The 21,244-nt window shown below is 43.5% G+C and overlaps 1 protein-coding gene across 1 annotated transcript in view; it reads right to left on the reverse strand.

The window, feature by feature from the left end:
- LOC137371443 (progesterone receptor-like) overlaps positions 1 to 21,244 on the reverse strand; it is a 386,043-nt gene that overhangs the window by 116,346 nt on the left and 248,453 nt on the right. The window contains exon 5 of the mRNA XM_068034058.1: positions 1,668 to 1,967. Coding sequence (XP_067890159.1) covers positions 1,668 to 1,967 — 300 coding nt within the window. The remainder of the gene's footprint in view (positions 1 to 1,667; positions 1,968 to 21,244) is intronic.

Genomic DNA, 21,244 nt, shown 5'->3' on the forward strand with positions numbered 1-21,244 from the left:
GTCTCAGCATAAGGGGTTGGCCATTTAGGACTGAAATGAGAAGAAATTTCTTCACTTCGAGAGTTGTGAATATTTGGCATAATCTACACCAGAGGACTGTGGATGCTCAGTCATTGAGTATATTCAAGACTGAGATTGATAGCTTTTCAGGCACTAAGGGAATCAAAAGAAATGGGGATAAGGTGGAAAAGTGGAGTTGAGGTAGAGGTTTACCCATGATCTTATTGAATGGCAGAGCAGGCTTGATGGGTCATAAGGCTTACTTACTCCTGTTCTTAGTTCTTATGTTCTTATGTAGCACTAGCAGGTTAAAATGCATTGGAGAATTTTGAAAAACATAGTACAAATCTAAACTACAATAGGCAAATAATCCATAATGTCATAGAATCAGTAAAAATAATTACATCTAGCAGCCACCGATTAATTAACATCTTTGAGTTCACGAGAGCAGTGTTCAGCTAACCTACTTTGCCAGCAAGGAATCCATGCTGAAAGACAGTGTGAGTCAGAGATAGCACTACAACATATAACCCTAATTTTCTGACCCATGCTCCCAGGGAGTGTGGCTCCTCACTGGGATCATTAGTGCTTCTATAAAAAAAAAACTTGGTTCAACTACATTCTAAATTCTTCTTTTTCTGAATGCCTTAACTGTCCTTTTGCATTGTATTAAATCCTGCAACTGTAAATCAACTGTACAATTTACAAGTTGTTATTTAGGAACCGTATAACCTACCTTTAAAGCCTGAAAAAGTCCAATAGGATCCTGTGCAATTTTTGAATTGGACATTGTTCATATCATTCAACTAGTAATTGCAATGCTAATATGATTACTGTCAATCTCCAAGGAAGATGTTTTCAACACTTCTAAATTTTTTTATGAGGGTATGAAATCCTTTTATTTTGTCCCATTTCCGTTGGTTGACTTGGGTCACATTTCACTTGTGGAGATAACAGCAGTAAGCCAGGAGATCGTCTTCAAAGCTTCTACCATTGTCGTTCTCAGCCAGGCATCAGCAAGCAGTCTAGCGTTGACACACCCATTAATTTTTCTGTCCTTCTGGTGGGAGGTCCCCTGGCTTTCATCAAATGTGGCCCACAACAGCACAGATTTAAGCTGCCCCCTGATGTGGGGGATAAAAACAAGACCTGTTCCCACTCCACCTCTACTTCCTTGACAGTGTGCATTTGGTGTTTTGACATGCTATGCTACTAAGCCGAGAATATATCTGTTTACACATATGTATTTTTAGGATTTGATTCTTAAGAGCAATTTCAAGAAATATAAAAACTTTAATACAATTTGCATTGAAGATAGGAGGGCCGATTTTAACTATTGGTATAAAAAACAAATCGCTTGGGCAAATGGGTTATGCAGCGAGTTGAAATGCACTTGTTGCAAGTAGGAGATGCACTGCTCAGGTTAGGGATTGAGACACATTTTTAAGATGAAGTACAGACAGCTTGTATTTTGCATCTGGTCATACTTTACCTCACCTAGGAGTACTTGATGGTGACAGTGGACTCCAAAAGGTGTTCTACTGTCCAGCAATTAAACCCATCACCTTGATGCCCATTAGATCACCACAAAGGGGAAAAATACACTGTGTAGTGTGCATTATATTGTCTAATGATTGGAACTTTATCACTTAAGCTCATACTGTTACCTGGTACAGATTTGGCCCATTTAACAACAGCTACAAGTTGCCTCTCACATAGCCTGTTCAGGCTGGTTAGCAGATAGTTAGGCGAGTCTGGTTGACTGTTATCATAGCCTGCATAAACAACTTCTGGTTCAATTATTTGTAAAATGGAAACGAGTGTCGGCGTGAACTGGACCCCTCGAGCTGAATGTAATGAAACCTTTGGTATTGCAACAGGATTGACACTTGAGAGTGTCATTTCGGACTGCAGAGATGAGTTGTTCCCGATGTTCTTTAGTTTACTGAATTTCCTTAGCTTTCGGGCTGAAAAACAAAAGATAATTGCCTGCTCAATGACTGAACCTTCAACACAATATGCGTTATTGTTCAGTTTAAAGACTTATACTACACAATTATCCAAAGCAACGTCTATATTTGTTGGATTTTGTTTGATCTCACTTTTCTTGGCAGCCTCAGTTTCCAAATTCAGTTTTCTTTGAATCTATAAATTAATAAGCTGTTGTCTCTTAAACATATTGGTAAATCACATTTTATGTGAGGATATATAAGTAAAATATGATGTTGCCAGGCATCAGCACTTTGACTCTGACAAGGCAAAAGTCATGTGAGACTATGTGGCAAAATCAAAGGCATATATATTACAAGGAGTAAGCTTCATAAACTTTACTTAAGAAAGAAAACAGGGGAAACTGCTTTCAATTTAAAATATGTTTCCTAGCTAAGCAATGCTTAAAAAGAAAATTTAAATATCTCTTACCTCTTAGGAGAAGTCCTTATTTTCATTTCAAATTTTCAGACCCTTATGCTGGGCCTCCCCTCTCTGCAGGGAGCCATTCTGACGATGTCAGCTATGGGAGTGGCAGAGACTGCCTTCATAGAAAACTCTATCATAAGCATCCAGACCAATCTTGATGCCAGTTTGGGAAGTAGATCAGCTGAGAAAAGTCAATGACAGCTGGATAAACAGGCACACCCAGCTGCTGTTGACTTTTTCAGGCTCCAATGTCTGTCCATAACTGCCTGAAAACTTCCCATCCTTACAAAACTTACTAAGATAAATTTGATTTAAAAAAACAAAGGGGTGTGCATTAGCTGACGAGTGCAGGAAGGCAGGAGAAGGAAAAAGAAAGCTGCAAGTTGCTGTCAGGGAGAAAAACCCTCTGATGCCTGGCAATATTATCCGTTAAACTTCCTTGCTTGTAACATATAGTCAATGTCATCTAGTTTTACCATCTTGATAAAAGATTTTCACAGATAAAGCACACTGATTCCTAAAGGTAGATTTTTACGAATTCACACTCCAGGCACAAAGCTTTGCGTGCCGGAAGCGAGATTTGGTGGTCCACCCGATAATGCGCACCAATATTTTAGCTCCATTTTCGGTCTAAAATAGAGAATATTTTATAGCGAATTCACCTTATGTTCTGCAATCACGGTAATTTCACAGTCACTTATATTGTGCACCAGGAGCCTGGGCTCATTTCCCAAAGCATGTTATAAAGGAAAAAATCCTGGGTATAACTTTGCGCAGCCTTGATATACAAGACAAAAAAGTGTATCTTTTTTAAATGAACTCAGTTGCCGTGAAAGTAAAAAAACATGGACTTCTACAACTGTGTTTAGAATTGTTTATTAATTCAGGGGCCGGCATTGTTTCTGGTGAATTTTTTTTTTGGCAAAAAGCCTATTTTGCAATCACTGTACCAAAATCCGAGCAAAGCACACATCATAATTTCTAAATGTTGAAGTGAGAACTGCTGTGTCATTAGTGGCAAAGACAAATATCAGCCAATCGCGATACATAAGCATTAAAGATCTTTTTGCGCTTCTGAAGCTGCCGAAGAGCCACTTGACTCCTACAAATTTGAGAAGCTTGCTGCGGAGCACACAATTGCTGGTTAAAAATTGTTAAATGCTAGTAGCGCAAAGCCAGTTTTAATAAAGAGGATCTGCAAGTGCTGGTAGACACCATCATGAAGTAACGCAACCACATTTGTTTCGCGGGAGAGGCCAAACCCCCCAACTTGTAAAGTAGGCACAAAGCATTACGGTTTTTCAGCACTCTCTTCACGACTCAGAGGACGACCTGGCTTGAGGTCTGGAAGAAGGTGGACAAAGTTAAGGCATGAATATTATTGTAAAGTAGGAGCACAAGACATAGCTGAACATGAAGAAAAGTTGTAGTTGTACAAGGTAATGCAAAATGCTTCACTGACATAGATGTTAGCAAGAATATAGCAAGTAAGGTATTAGAAGGGAAAATAGCAGAGTCATGCAAATTACATTATTTCATGCTGGGAAACTACTTGAAGGAGTTTTTCTGGGGCAAATCACTGCCACTCAAACCCCAGTACTCCTATGTTGAAAGGCAAGCCTTACACAGAATAAAAAGGCAACAAATGGTGGAACCCAGATCTGTAGGTGCTGAAGGTCAGTGCAGGAGCCAGGGTTGGGGAAGGGTCTTGCCTCCCCACCCCCACAAAATCATTTGGAAGTCGGCCAATTTTGCATGTCAGGAACTTGGCCAAAAATTACTGAAAACAATTTACTCATTTGACCTTCAAATTCTTGATCATCACCTTATTGCCATTTTGAGTCAGATATAAATGGCAATGTGACATTGAAGGATGTTGCTGTGGTTATTCCGTGCCAAGCCAGCCAAATCTGGATGTTTATTGGATTTCCCTCCACCCCCTCTCCCCCAAAAAACTCCAAATCCTTCAGCCATAGCTCCGCCTCTGCTGAAGGCCAGTTCATTTCAGCTCAGAGACTAATGGTAGGAGTACAACTGGCCTCGGCTCCCTCCACCCTACCACCTGTGTTGTGGAAGGGAAAAAGTTTGTCAGAAATCCACTCCAGTTTGCTTTCCAGTGACGTCTTTTGGAAATGATGTGTATGGATATAAGGAAAGGACAGATTGGGTCTAGTTGATGCCACCTTCAGTTGAGTATTCTGCTGCACTCACTGTCCAGGTTCACATAGGTTAAAGAGCCTGTGGAACCATACCCCAGCAAGGTTGTAACAGTTCCATTAGAAATTAATACTATTAAAATACTGCTCATCTGAGGACAATAAAAGATATTTCACACAAAGCTGTGTGAATCTTTTAATAACTGCAGAAGGTAAGGAAGTACCTTTGGTATGGATGTGTTCCCAATGGATTGATATGAAGATTCCTGTTTTGTGGTGATCAGGGACCCTGAAAAATTGGGTTGTGAAACACGATAGCCCAGTCTTCTTTAGCGGTATGTATTTATAGATGACTGCTTCAGGTAGGAATAAAGCTATGTATGGGACAAGGACCACAATGCATCTGTTCAAAGTCAAAATGTTGTAAATGAACAGATCATTCACGCTATGCTAGCCGGTTTCCACTAAACAGTTGTAACATACTTCCTCCATAAAAACCTCCCAGATATATTAATGTTTCATTTTAAATTGGAATTTGAGAAAAATAGATGTTCTCAGATACAAGACAACATGATGGAGCAACTACTAAAGGAGTCAAAAAGAAATTGGTCAAACAGGTTCACAGAAAGTGGATTCACTCAGGAAACACTGGAAGAGAACCAAACATGAAATTATAAAACAAAACCTTCCCATATATCAGATGATTCATGGAGAGCAAGGGAGTATTCTGCACTAATACAAAATGGGTATGAGGCTCTCATAATGACTCAGTGAGTAAATGCACCATATGGTTCCAGATTCAATCCCTGCTCTGTGCTAAGTTAGCATGGGCAATGATACAGACATTGCAGTGCATAGAGTTGGCAGAGACAACTCCATCACGAATGTTTGGCTCAGTCCCAGGCACAATTTAACTGCAGGAACAGAAAAAGTAAAGCATCCAGTGGGAAAGCTCTGCATTATATCTGCTCTATGATAATGTGATATAAATACAAATGTCCTGGGATGATATGAACTAGGAGAGAACAGTAGCATTGTATCTCACAGGGATGATACAATATTCCGAGGAAGATCAATTTTTTATGAATACAGCTCATGTTTCTGGTTGGTCAGTTCTAGCTCCACCTTATATTTGAACCTTGATTTAACCGAGCCTCACTTTGTAAGGTATGTTCAGAGATGCACTGTGCTGACAAAGGGTACATTTGAAGCAATAAATTGGATGTCTAGCTCTTTTCTAGATGAGTCTATTCAGCAAGAAACTAAGAACTGTATATAATATTCATCTTGATTTGGAGAGTCAGCTTTTTCTAGAGTGTGTGGCTGATTATGTTCTCTCCAGTGAAAGAAATGTCAAATGGATTAGCTTTAATTTGAGAGAGCAGTAAGAACCACACTCTGTTGCATAAAGTTAGCAGTATGTTACAGGCCCAATATCTGGGGAGGGAGGGCTCAACCTTTTGAACTCTACCGATCTATGAGAATTTTTGTCATTTGCTTTGGGATATGGAGAATCAATTAGACTAATCCACTCAGTCTGTAGCACAATTAGAGAAAGCCAGTGATGTCATCATGACATCTCTTTAACGTACAGCTTCCAGATTGCAGAGGGACCTTATTCATTAAAGGATAGACATCTCTGAGACAGAATGAACATCTGATATGAGAAACATGCATCCCTGGTGAGGCTGAGGAACTTGCCAAACAGCACATTAAAGCAAGCTATTCTGTATAGCAAGATTCACACCGATACCCTGTATGTGAAACACTAGTGAATCAATAAGACTTCTGCCAACAATCTTTAAAAAGTTTGATCATAATTTAACCAGGACAGTAGTTAGTGGAAAGGCTGGTGCCCAAGATCATAAACAAAAGAAATTCAGTAGTGGCAGAACAATATTTAAATGGACTTTGTGACATATGAAGAGGCAATGAATTACTGTAATGCAGTAAGCTGCAGGAAACACTGATAATAATGTGCACTTGGGTCATTAATTCAGAGCTACTTAAAATCTTGTGCAGCAAACTTTCAGAATAAAACAAAACTATTTCAAAATACTCCACTATAAGAATCAGTGAATTTCTAGCACAGATGGAGACTATTCGGCCTACCGTGTCTGTTTTGGTGTTAGCTCCACATTGGAGATATTTACTGCAATCCTATTTTTCTGCTCTTCCCCCTCCCCCACCCCACCCATCAATATTTAACCTCAGTGAAAACAGCATGGGGTAAGTGGGGATTTGTCACTGTGGCACTTTTTTATTTGAAATGTTGGAGGGATGAATTTTCGGGAACAATCTCCATTGTCCAATTACCTCGAGCGTAGCAGCTGGCAACGTCACAGCCGATGACTTCGGAGATCCCAGAGCATCAACCTCAAACTAGTGGTAGGCTCCTTAAATATGCTTATCAGGGGTCTAACACCTGTTTCAGGACCCCAATGTCAAATTGGGCAAAAATTAGTTGGATATGCGTGCATATGGTGTGCTCAGTTTTTCTGGTCTACTGTGGCTGAATCAGCAGTGTTTATTGGACTGCTGGAGGAGGCAGAAGAACAGGCAAGATTTTCAGTTTTTAAACTACCAGATTTAACAGAGTGGAAATTCCACCGTGGACTCTCTGATCAGTAGCCAGTTAAAATCGAATCAGAATCCTAATGACATCAAGGGAGCCTGATTTACTTTTATTCATTATGCACCTACCTGAGTTAGGTGGGCACCTCAACCACCCAAGAAAATAGTGGTTAAAATGGCTGCAGGACAGTAAAAGAGTGGTATGTCCACCACTTTTATTTTGACAAGAAATGCTGGAACCACTCAGCAGGTCTGGCAGCATCTGTGAAAAGAGAAGCAAAGTTAACATTTCGGGTCAGTGACCATTCTTCGGAACCCGAAACGTTAACTCTGCTTCTCTTTTCACAGATGCTGCCAGACATGCTGAGTGGTTCCAGCATTTCTTGTTTTTATTTCAGATTTCCAGCATCCGCAGTATTTTGCTTTTACTTTGATTTTGACGTCTGATACACCTGATTTCTGGGATGGAGTGAGAATTTCCCCTCATGTCTCTATTAAAGTCAAAGATATTTTTCTGAGTTTCCCCATATCCCAAATGATAGAAAAGTTGTTTTGTCTTGGCTATAAGTATAAAGTCTGTTTTGTTAAGAGACCTCCAACTTGCCCACTTCTGGCTTTAACTGAGGCTGGAAGGTGGGAAGGGACCAATCCGCTCCAAGGTGGCTGTGAGTCTCATTGTTATTCAGCTTTTCAACTTCAGCTGTGGTTGGCTGGGTTTTCCAAACCTCTGGAAACCTGACAGCTACATCCAGGTGAGGACTAAGTAGATTCAGGAGCTGAGAACCTTTACACCTTACCCCTGGATCCGGTGTGCCTGCCTGAAGAACCCCCGTGATTGGTCACCACCATCCCCTTCCAACCTTCCCCATGTGGCCTCCGATCCCACCCTGCCTTCCTAGGCTGATTTATTGCCCCAGGCCTCCGACCTCTCCTCCCCAAAGAGGCCTCTAATCACACCTCCTATCTCCGATCCCCTGCTCCACCATGTCCCCTTAGGCTTCTGATCCCCCCCCCACCTGAGGTCATTTACCTAACCCTCCCCCAGGTCTTTGATTCCACCGCCCCCCCCACCCCCCATGCCCAAGCACCCCTAACCCCCCCCCCCCCCCCACACTCTAAACATCCACACTCAACACCACCCCCCCCCAAAAAAGACCCCAGGATCAGCAATTTCCTGATTGACCACCCCTCCCCCTGACCACCCCTCCCCCTGCCTCATCCCCCCCACCCCCACCAGAACCCGTCCTCAGATCCACACCCCTCCCTGATCGACCCTCCACTCCAGCGCAGGCGTACCCGGTCCGATTGCTTTCTTTGACCAATTCCCTGCTGGGCTGTCAATCAGGCTTGGTTTCTGGGCGTGAAACCAATTGGTGATGTCATGGCATACTGTAGTGGTAAACCTCCACAGTATGTGGGGCAAATCCCCTTTGGCATTCAAACACTTCTCTGGTGCCAGTGGATCAGGTGGGTAAAAATTCAGCCCCAGGAAGCAACAAACATGAGAAAAGCCTTATTATTGATCAAACTGATTCCCCACAGAGATCATGTAAAGCCTACCCTAGGAACATACGAATTAGGAGCAGGAGTAGGCAATTTGGGGTTTTGGCGTGCTTGACTTTCCCATTATTTTGGTTGGAACATTATGTGCAGCCCAGGCCCAAAATTCTAAATGCTCTCCCGCTGAGTGAGGCTCCCTGCTGGAAAGCTTGAAGTTAGAAAATGATTCCTATGTTGCCAAAGAAAAACGTGAGCAATGTTTTTGTCATAAGGAGAACAGATTCACTTCTTACCACACATCTTGACATTTCAGGAATCACAAAGCACCATGAATTTTGGATGCTGTTCAAGCTGCCGTGCAACAAATGCAGGGAGCCATCTCAATCACTTGAATTGTGGTAAACAAATTAACTGGGCACAGTAGAGCAGATTGCTTATATTATCAGCCTAATGTCTACACTGCTTCGTGAATGGAAATGAGGGTTCCAGTCTCTGGGTTGATATCCAGCGGGGTATTGATTTCTGATTGGAGTGGAATGGCTACTCCCTCTGACCCAATCAATGCACCATCGCATCTAGCCAGTTCTACTGGTTGGTAGTTGTAAGGCAGGCTAATAACCTGATTACATAAAAAAAGGACTTTATGGAAACAACTTCTTGATGTAAAAATAGCAGAAGACATGGGTTGCCTAATGTGCCATTCAGCATGGAAAAGACGATGACTAGCTGCACTAATTTATAATCAGCTACTCACATCTTGGATGTTTCTAGTCAGAGTTCCTTAGATTCTGTAACCAACAGCCTTGTTGAAGTAGTGATTGATTCATCAGTCAGAGGCTGGTCCTCCTCTTAAAGTTGTAGATAAAGTACATTTTATGGGATTGACATCATGACATGTCACGTTCAGGTACTTTAGATAGTTTTATGGCAATAAGTGCTGCTGGGCCAAAATCCTGGAACTCCCTCCTAACAGCACTATGGGTGTATCTACACCACATGGACTGCAGGGGCTCACCACACCTTCTCGAGGGCAATTAGGGATGGACAATAGTTCTGGCCTTGCCAGCGATGCTCACATCCCAAAAACAGATATTTAAAAAAAAAATTACCATCCAAGTAGTTAGTGTTACTGTAAACTCCAATGAACAACTTCTTAACTCACTACCCCTCAAGTTAAGACCCCTCATCAGTGCAGAGCTCCACTACGTAGAGTTTACATATGAATATGTGAATTAGGAGCAGGAGAAGGCCACTCAGCCCCTCGAGCCTGCTCCGCCATTCAATACATTTTTATCCTAGGATTCTCTGGGAAGCTAGGGAGGAGATTGCAGAGCCTTTGTCCTTGATCTTTATGTCGTCATTGTCGACAGGAATAGTGCCGGAAGACTGGAGGATAGCAAATGTTGTCCCCTTGTTCAAGAAGGGGAGTAGAGACAGCCCTGGTAATTATAGACCTGTGAGCCTTACTTCGGTTGTGGGTAAAATGTTGGAAAAGGTTATAAGAGATAGGATTTATAATCATCTTGAAAAGAATAAGTTCATTAGCGATAGTCAGCACGGTTTTGTGAAGGGTAGGTCGTGCCTCACAAACCTTATTGAGTTTTTTGAGAAGGTGACCAAACAGGTGGATGAGGGTAAAGCAGTGGATGTGGTGTATATGGATTTCAGTAAGGCGTTTGATAAGGTTCCCCACGGTAGGCTATTGCAGAAAATACAGAAGTATGGGGTTGAAGGTGATTTAGAGCTTTGGATCAGAAATTGGCTAGGTGGTGGATGATGGCAGATGTTCATCCTGGAGTTTAGTTACTAGTGGTGTACCGCAAGGATCTGTTTTGGGACCACTGCTGTTTGTCATTTTTATAAATGACCTGGAAGAGGGTGTAGAAGGGTGGGTTAGTAAATTTGCAGATGACACTAAGGTCGGTGGAGTTGTGGATAGTGCCGAAGGATGTTGTAGGGTACAGAGGGACATAGATAGGCTGCAGAGCTGGGCTGAGAGATGGCAAATGGAGTTTAATGCGGAAAAGTGTGAGGTGATTCACTTTGGAAGGAGTAACAGGAATGCAGAGTACTGGGCTAATGGGAAGATTCTTGGTCGTGTAGATGAACAGAGAGATCTTGGTGTCCAGGTGCATAAATCCCTGAAGGTTGCTACCCAGGTTAATAGGGCTGTTAAGAAGGCATATGGTGTGTTAGCTTTTATTAGTAGGGGGATCGAGTTTCGGAGCCACGAGGTCATGCTGCAGCTGTACAAAACTCTGGTGAGACCGCACCTGGAGTATTGCATGCAGTTTTGGTCACCACATTATAGGAAGGATGTGGAAGCTTTGGAAAGGGTGCAGAGGAGATTTACTAGGATGTTGCCTGGTATGGAGGGAAGGTCTTACGAGGAAAGGCTGAGGGACTTGAGGTTGTTTTCGTTGGAGAGAAGGAGGAGGAGAGGTGACTTAATAGAGACATATAAGCTCCAGGGACCCGGGTTCGATTCTGGGTACTGCCTGTGCGGAGTTTGCAAGTTCTCCCTGTGTCTGCGTGGGTTTCCTCCGGGTGCTCTGGTTTCCTCCCACATGCCAAAGACTTGCAGGTTTTTAGGTTAATTGGCCATTATAAATTGCCCCTAGTATAGGTAGGTGGTAGGGAAATATATAGGGACAGGTGGGGATGTGATAGGAATATGGGATTAGTGTAGGATTAGTATAAATGGATGGTCGGCACAGACTCGGTGGGCCGAAGGGCCTGTTTCAGTGCTGTATCTCTAAAACTAAAACTAAAACATTCATGGCTGAACTGATTACTCCACATTCCCACCTACTCCAATAACCTTTCACCCCCTTGTTTATCAAGAATCTATCTACCTCTGCATTAAAAATATTCAAAGACTCTGCTTCCACCGCCTTTTGAGGAAGAGAGTTCCAAAGACTCACGACCCTCAGAGAGAAAAGATTTCTCCTCATCTCTGCCTTAAATGGGTGACCCCTTATTTTCAAACAGTGACCCCTAGTTCCAGATTCTACCACAAGGGGAAACTTCCTTCCCACATCCACCCTGTCAAGACCCCTCAGGATCTTATATGTTTCAATCAAGTCGCTTCTTACTCTTCTAAATTCCAGTGGATACAAGCCTACCCTGTCCAATCTTTCCTCATAAGACAGCCAGCCCATTCCAGGTATGTCTAGTAAACCTTCTCTGAACTGCCTCCAACGCATTTACATTCTTCCTTAAATAAGGAGGCCAATACTGTACAGAGTACTCCAGATGTGGTCTCACCAATGCCCTGTGTAGCTGAAGCATAACCTCCCTACTTTTGTATTCAGTTCCCTTCGCGATAAACAACAACGTTCTATTAGCTTTCGTAATTATGTGTTGTACCTGCATACTAACTTTTTGCGATTCATGCACTAGGACACCCAGATCCCTCTGCATCTCAGAGCTCTGCAATCTCTCACCATTTAGATAATATGCATCTTTTTTATTCTGCCTGCCAAAATGGACAATTTCACATTTTTCCACATTATACTCCATTTGCCAGGTCTTTGCCCACTCACTTAACCTGTCTATATCCCTTTGTAGCCTCCTCATGTCCTCTTCACAACTTACTTCCCTACCTATTTTGGTGTCATCAGCAAATTTAGCAACCATACCTTCGGTCCCTTCAGCCAAGTCATTTATATAAATTGTAAAAGGTTGAGGCCCCAGCACAGATCCCTGTGGCACACCACTCGTTACATCTTGCCAACCAGAAAATGACCCATTTATGCCTATCTGTTTCCTGTTAGCTAGCCAATCTTCTATCCATGCCAATATGTTACCGCTTTTATTTTTCACAATAACCTTTGATGTGGCACCTTATCAAATACCTTCTGGAAATTTAAGTACAGTACATCTACCGGTTCCCCTTCATCCACAGCACGTGTAACTCCCTCAAAGAACTCCAATAAATTGGTTAAACATGATTTTCCTTTCACAAAACTATGTTGGCTCTGCCTGATTACCTTGAATTTTTCTAAGTGCCCTGCTATAACATCTTTAATAATAGCTTCTAACATTTTCCCTAAGACAGCTGTTAAGCTAACTGGCCTGTAGTTTCCTGCTTTCTATCTCCCTCTCTTTTTGGATAAAGGAGTTACGTTCGCTATTTTCCAATCTAACAGAACATTCTGCGGATCTAGGGAATTTTGGAAAATAAAAATAACGCATCAACTATCTCACTAGCCACTTCTTTTAAGACACTGGGATGAAGTCCATCAGGACCTGAGGACTTGTCAGCCCGCAGTTTCAACAAATTATTCAGTACCACTTCCCTGGTGATTGTAATTTTTTTGAGTTCCTCCCTTCCTTCCATTTCCTGATTTACAGCTAATTCTGGGATGTTACTTGTATCCTCTATAGAGGTTAGTCCCTACACAACAGAAAATGAGGCACTTCTATGTATATTATAATGAACAGTAGAACTGGTTGGAAAATAATGTACTATGCCGGAAAATGTAGGAGGACTAGACTCAGAAGGAGGTAGCACTCAATGTGGTTGAGGCTATGCCCAGAGTGACAGGAATATTTGGAACTGGCCTGAATTTGCTTTAAGCTACACAGCAAGGAGGCGGCTTTGGAGGAAGTTACATGTCGTTCATGCACTCTCCACAAATAAAAAAAAAGAGCTGGCTGTTGGTTAGGAAATATTTCAATGACAAAAGCAAAGATTGTGTTGAACTGCCAGGACAGAAAGCAGCCACAGTAGAAACCCAGTGACTGAAGGGACTCCTGGGGGCAGAGAAATTGGTGAATGCTGATGAATATGAATATTCTGTGGGCAACAGCAGCTGATATGCAGGACTCCACTAATGACTGTCCTAATCCACTGCTGTGATATCTTAAGAATGCCCAAATCTGAAAGTGGGCAACTATTCTTCAACATGGGAGTAATGATAATGAAAATATCATGTATAGCATACAGTTTTGACTGTTAATATGCAAGTCACACATTGCTGTTGATATTGTCACAAAGCTATGATATTACCTGGAGAATACCCCTGGCATAAATCATCTGGGAGCGTATTGTGGGTGGTAGAAAAAAAAAAAATGGACAGGAACTGGAAAGTAGGATCGCCCCGTCCCAGAGACCTGTCATTGAGAATTTCTACTGAGGCCAGAAGCGGGTGGAATTTCCATGTGTTCCTTGATGTCAGAAGTGGGTGGGGTAGGTAGAATAGCTTTTTCCTCTGGAATGCCTATGGCTGTGCATGGCAATCTAGACACCAGAAAGCAACCAGTATCCAGACCCATCGAGGGATGGACATGGAGCTCACGGAGGTGAACAGTCCTAGCATTTAGCCTGAAAACCTCAGATAACTGCCAGTAGAATCATGGCAAATTGTTTCTCTTATAAAGGGGGCAATTTCCTATGATCTGACGTCCTAACTAAAATTGGTGAAATTGGCTGCCCCCCCCCCCTCTTAATAACTCATTAGTGCTGCACCTTGCTCTCACAGCAGTAGGTATGCAAGTTGCACCCATACTGCTGCCAATGACTGCTGGCAGAACTTAAATTGTGGAACCGCACTCTAATCCCTGAAAGTCTGGTGGGGTCAGGATCAGGGGTCAGCAGTGGGACTCATACTCTGGCTACAGAGCTGGTGTAGGAGGGAGGGCTTCAGTTATGTGGATCATTGGGATACCTTCCTAGGAAGGTGGGACCTGTACAAGAAGGACGGGTTGCATCTGAACTGGAGGGGCACCAATATCCTGGGCGGGAGGTTTGCTAGAGCTCTTCAGGAGGGTTTAAACTAGTTTGGCAGGGGGATGGGAACCGGAGCTACGGAACAGTGGATGGGGTAGCTGTTGAACAGGCAGATACAGAGTGCAGAGAGTCTGTGAGGAAGGTTAGACAGTTGACGGGGCAAAGTTGCAGCCAGTATGATTGGTTGAAGTGTGTCTATTTTAACGCAAGAAGTGTCAGGAATAAGGGTGATGAACTTAGAGCATGGATCAGTACTTGGAGCTACGATGTTGTGGCCATTACAGAGACTTGGATATCACAGGGGCAGAAATGGATGTTGGATGTTCCGGGGTTTAGATGTTTCAAAAGGAATAGGGAGGGAGGTAAAAGAGGTGGGGGAGTGGCATTGCTAATCAGGGATAGTATCACAGCTGCAGAAAGGGAGATTGTCGAGGAAGGTTTGTCTACTGAGTCATTATGGGTGGAAGTCAGAAACAGGAAAGGAGCAATCACTTTATTGGGAGTTTTCTATAGACCCCCCAGTAGCAACAGAGACACGGAGGAACAGACTGGGAGGCAGATTTTGGAAAGGTACAGAAGTAACAGGGTTGTTGTCATGGGTGACTTCAACTTCCCTAATATTGATTGGAACCTCCTTAGTGCAAATAGTTTGGATGGAGCAGTTTTTGTCAGGTGTGTCCAGGAAGATTTCCTGACTCAATATGTAGATAGGCCAACTAGAGGGGAGGCTATGTTGGATTTGGTGCTTGGCAACGAACCAGGCCAAGTGGCAGATCTCTCGGTGGAAGAGCATTTCGGTGATAGTGATCACAACTCCCTGACCTTTACTATAGTCATGGAGAGGGACAGGAGCAGACGGGATGGGAAAATATTTAATTGGGGGAGGGGGAATTACAATGCTATTAGGCAGGAACTGGGGAGCATAAATTGGGAACAGATGTTCTCAGGGAAATGCACGACAGAAATGTGAAGGTTATTTAGGGAGCACTTGCTGCGACTGCTGGATTGGTTTGTCCCGATGAGGCAAGGAAGGGATGGTAGGGTGAAGGAACCTTGGATGACAAAAGATGTGGAACAGCTAGTCAAGAGGAAGAAGGAAGCTTACTTAAGGTTGAGGAAGCAAGGATCAGACAGGGCTCTGGAGGGTTACAAGGTAGCCAGGAAGGAACTGAAGAATGGACTTAGGAGAGTTAGAAGGGGACATGAAAAAGTCTTGGCGGGTAGGATTAAGGAAAATCCCAAGGCGTTCTACACTTATGAGAGGAACAAGAGGATAGCCAGAGTGAGGGTAGGGCCGATCAGGGATAGTGGAGGGAACTTGTGCCTGGAGTCGGAGGAGGTACAGGAGGTCCTAAATGAATACTTTGCTTCAGTATTCACTAGTGAGAGGGACCTGGTCGTTTGTGAGGACAGCGTGAAACAGGCTGATATGCTCGAACAGGTTGATGTTAAGAAGGAGGATGTGCTGGAAATTTTGAAAGACATGAGGACAGATAAGTCCCCGGGGCCAGACGGGATATACCCAAGGATATTAAGGGAAGCGAGGGAAGAGATTGCTGCGCCTTTGGCGATGATCTTTGCGTCCTCACTGTCCACTGGAATAGTACCAGATGGTTGGAGGGTGGCAAATGTTATTCCCTTGTTCAAGAAAGGGAATAGGGATAACCCTGGGAATTATAGACCAGTCAGTCTTACGTCGGTAGTGGGCAAATTATTGGAGAGGATTCTGAGAGACAGGATTTATGATTATTTGGAAAAGCATAGTTTGATTAGAGACAGTCAGCATGGCTTTGTGAGGGGCAGGTCATGCCTCACAAGCCTTATTGAATTCTTTGAAGATGTGACAAAACACATTGATGAAGGAAGAGCAGTGGATGTGGTGTATATGGATTTAAGCAAGGCATTTGATAAGGTTCCCCATGGTAAGCTCATTCAGAAAGTAAGGAGGCATGGGATACAGGGAAAGTTGGCTGTCTGGATACAGAATTGGCTGGCCCATAGAAGTCAGAGGGTGGTAGTAGATGGAAAGTATTCAGCATGGAGCTCGGTGACCAGTGGTGTTCCGCAGGGATCTGTTCTGGGACCTCTGCTCTTTGTGATTTTTATAAATGACTTGGATGAGGAAGTGGAAGGCTGGGTTAGCAAGTTTGCCGATGACACGAAGGTTGCTGGAGTTGTGGATAGTGTGGAAGGCTGTTGTAGGTTGCAACGGGACATTGACAGGATGCAGAGCTGGGCTGAGAAGTGGCAGATGGAGTTCAACCTGGAAAAGTGTGAAGTGATTCATTTTGGAAGGTCGAATTTGAATGCAGAATACAGGCTTAAAGACAGGATTCTTGGTAGTGTGGAGGAACAGAGGGATCTTGGGGTTCATGTCCATAGATCGCTCAAAGTTGCCACCCAAGTTGATAGGGTTGTTAAGAAGGCCTATGGTGTGTTGGCTTTCATTAACAGGGGGATTGAGTTTAAGAGCCGCGAGGTTATGCTGCAGCTCTATAAGGCCCTGGTTAGACCACACTTGGAATATTGTGTTCAGTTCTGGTCGCCTCATTATAGGAAGGATGTGGAAGCTTTAGAGAGGGTGCAGAGGAGATTTACCAGGATGCTGCCTGGACTGGAGGGCATGTCTTACGAAGAAAGGTTGAGGGTTTAGTTTAGCTTAGAGATACAGCACTGAAACAGGCCCTTCGGCCCACCGAGTCTGTGCCGACCATCAACCACCCATTTATACTAATCCCACACTAATTCCATATTCCTACCACATCCCCACCTGTTCCTATATTTCCCTACCACCTACCTCTACTGGGGGCAATTTATAATGGCCAATTTACCTATCAACCTGCAAGTCTTTGGCATGTGGGAGGAAACCGGAGCACCCAGAGAAAACCCACGTAGACACAGGGAGAACTTGCAAACTCCACACAGGCAGTACCCAGAATTGAACCCGGGTCGCTGGAGTTGTGAGGCTGCGGTGCTAACCACTGCGCCACTGTGCCGCTAGGGCTTTTCTCATTGGAACGAAGAAGGATGAGAGGTGACTTGATAGAGGGGTACAAGATGATGAGTGGCACAGATAGAGTGGATAGCCAGAGACTTTTTCCCAGGGCGGAAAGGGCTATCACCAGGGGGCATAATTTTAAGGTGATTGGAGGAAGGTTTCGGGGAGATGTCAGAGGTAGGTTCTTTACACAGAGAGTGGTGGGTGCGTGGAATGCACTGCCAGCGGTGGTAGTAGAAGCAGATACATTAGGGACATTTAAGCGACTCTTGGATAGGTACATGGATGATCGTAGAATGAAGGGTATGTAGGTAGTTTGATCTTAGAGTAGGTTAAAGGTTCGGCACAACATCGTGGGCCAAAGGGCCTGTACTGTGCTGTACTGTTCTATGTTCTATGAATGATGGAATCTCAGGAGATATTGTTTATTTCGACTTTCAAAAAGCCTTAGATCAAAGAATAAACACTAATGAAGGTTGGATCTGTGGGCAGATATTCGTCTGGATAAAAAATTGATTGCTTTGCATCAATAGAGGACAGTTATTAACGGTAGCAAATCTGTACAGGGCTCATCACTCGTGGAGTCCTGCATGAGTCATTGATAAGGCTGTTGCTCATCACCAGCTTTATTAATGATCTGAAAGAAGATATCAGCGTGTTGACGAAATGACCACGTTTATGGGTGCATGGACTTTTGATGATAAAAAATAGATTGCAGGAGGACCTAGACACAATGGGAAAATGGGCTTATGTTTGACAAATGTATTTTAATAAAGACAAGAACATCATGGTGAGTTTGGGCTGGGGCAATTCCAAGCAAGTATACAACATGCAGGGTTGCACATTCAGCCCGACTGAATGGGAGAAGGTTTTTGGGATTATAATACATAAGTCCATTTATGGACAATGTGCATATGCAAATACAGGCTTGAGTAAAGGATTCATTTTTTCTTCTTTTCTTAATATGGCAGGCAGCTCATTTTTGGCTGGAAATATGCGCTTTTTTTTTTTTATCTTAGTAGGCCAGTTCGTACCTGGAAAAAGGGAGCTGTGTGACTGAATTTATAGGCCAATATATTTTTCAGTGCCAGAGAAATCATTCCCCACTGATTGGAAAGATCCAATAGCCATAACATTCATGGCTGCTATCAATTTCACATTCACAAACAAAAACTGTGACTCACTAATATGCTCACTTTTTAAATAAGTTTTCAGCAGTGAACATACTTGCGATAATCCCGGAACCTCGTTTTCTGCTCTGATAGTCCTAGGAATACCATGAGGGAAATGCTAAATCCTCTCCTTCGAACACAATACAAGTGCAAGTTGTTGCTATTGATTATATCTTCTATTCTGAAAGGGTGAAGGTTTCTACAGTCAATGTGACTGCCATGCCACTAGCTCTAACATAGCCACTGCTTAATGTACTGTCATACATTAAAGCCTAGTTCAAGTAGGATTTTTATCTCCAGCAAAGGATATCATGCAAATATTCAAAATTTTCAGTAGGCCCAAGTGGCCCTAGCTTTTTTTATTCTTTCATGGGATGTGGGCATCGCTGGCAAAGACAGCATTTGCTGCCATCCCTAATTGCCCTTGAACTGAGTGGCTTGCTAGGCCGTTTCAGAAGACAGTTTAAGAGTTAACCACATTGCTGTGGGTCTGGAGTCACATGTAGGCCAGACCAGTTAAGGACGGCAGATTTCCTTCCCAAAGAACATTGGTAAATCAGATGGGTTTTTACAACAATCGATGCTTTCAATTCCAGATTTTTATTAATTAATTGAATTTAAATTCCACCAGCTGCCATGGTAGGATGTGAACCCATGTCTCCAAGGCATTAGCCTGGGCTTCTGGATTACCAATTCAGTAACATTACTACGATGCCACCATCTCACCTGGGCCTGATATCAATAATTAGTTAATGCAATGTTTCTAATCCATTTATGTAAAACAATATGCCATTCTATTGAGTCTTTGTCAAAATTTATTTTGATGCAATGACTGTCATTTTTGCACACAAATTGATGAAATTTTACTTGCAGTTTAGATACAATGTTCTAACTTCAGAATGAACAACAAAATCCTGCACTTGTCTTTAATGTAGCAAGATGTCCCTAGGTTCCACACCAGCGTGATTATCAAATAAAATTTGATAACGAGCCGCATAAAAAAATATTAGGGGAAAAACTGAATAAGGCCATCAATTGGGCACAGAGTTTGTGATTAACCCCCACCCATTTGTAGCATTGCAGGCATAATATAAACTTCATGATGTCTGCTAATTTAAATGATGGTGGCAGGCTGTCCATGACTAAGCATAGCTCCACCTCAGCAGGGGGCCCAAGTTTGTATGAGGCTTGCACCAATTCATGCCAGCCTGCACCTCTTAAAGGTGAGGCACATTTTGCCTGCAGCAGGTAGTGGAACTGGTTCAAGAAAGAGCCTCTGAGCAGAGAGAGGAGTGGGAATGGTGCAACAGAACAGAGAGAGGCCCCAAGGTTCTTGGATGCAGCACTGGAGGCTTGGTGTAGGAGGAAGAAAGGAGGAGAGATGTCCTTTTCCTTCAGGGGCCAGCAGACTCTCCAGGCAGACATTACAAAGGCAGTAGGAACAAGTAGTCATTGCAGTCAATGCCAGCAGTCTAGTTCCCAGGACCTGGATGCAGTGCCACAAAAGTTCAGTGACCTCACACAAGTGGTTAAGGTCAATAAATGCATCTTCAACATGCCATATCCTTACACATGAACCACTCGCGTCACACACTGCTCCATTCACCACCCCCCCCCCCACCCCCATAACTCGTACCAAACAGTTATTGCCTCACCTCACCATCACACACTGAGCACTGATGCAAGACCTCACTCCCAACTCACAGCTTACACACACAACTGTGGAAGGCACATTACCCAACACATTGAACAGCATTCAGTGACACATTTTCCTTTTTCTTGAAGGACAAGGTGACCCATAATCAGAAGCAGCAGCACCTAACTAGGGGACAGGCATAGCTGCATATCCTCACCTTTGTGGTGGAGACAGTGAGACAATGCTGGCAATCAGTGGTGCGGCCATGGCCAGCGGCAGGGCTGAAACCATACATGATAGTACGTTCCTACCTAATCTACTTTCTCACATCCTGCTTCCCCTTCATCCCACTTGTGATTTACAACCTGCAGATGGTGTAAGCATATGCCTCTTGCTTTCGCCCACCTTCCCTCACCCCAACCCAATCCTTGTGCCTTTCTCCTTTCAGATACTCAAAAACTGCCACCTGGTCAAGAACAGGTGCAGGAGCACGAAGCCGAAGAGGACAAGAGACTAATGAAGAAGAAACACCATCACTCATTCTCAGACTCACAGCCACTAGCTCCGATACTGGTTTTGGAATTTGCACGTGGTGAGTCACCAGGCATGAGTGGGCTGCAGCCAGGGCAGAGAAAAAGGATAGCGCAGATGCCAACTCCTCAGAGTGAGGTAGCACATGACCTCTGCAGCAGAGGACTCAGATGTGCGTTTGTTGGGGCTGTATGCAGAAAAAGACTGATGAGTATGCATACAAAAATGCTTGGTGCATTGGCTGGCCTTGCAGAAAGCCTGCTGTCACTGTCAAGGCATGGAGGAGTCAAGCACCAAATTGGCACAGGCTTTGCACAGAGCCTGGAACCCATCCTTTCCAGCATGGAAGTGTTGGCCAATTCGGGCCCAACCATGATGCAGCTTCTGATGGCCAATATCTTAGCACAAGCAGAAGCCATCCAATGTCTGAGTGCTGCAGTGGAAGCTCAGACTGAGGTCACGAACTCTGTATGGCTTGTTGCCATACAGGCTCATACTGCTGCCATCATGTTTGCAGATACCAAT

The sequence above is a fragment of the Heterodontus francisci genome, chromosome 6, assembly GCF_036365525.1.
Source record: "Heterodontus francisci isolate sHetFra1 chromosome 6, sHetFra1.hap1, whole genome shotgun sequence".
In the NCBI taxonomy this organism is placed as follows: Eukaryota; Metazoa; Chordata; class Chondrichthyes; order Heterodontiformes; family Heterodontidae; genus Heterodontus; species Heterodontus francisci.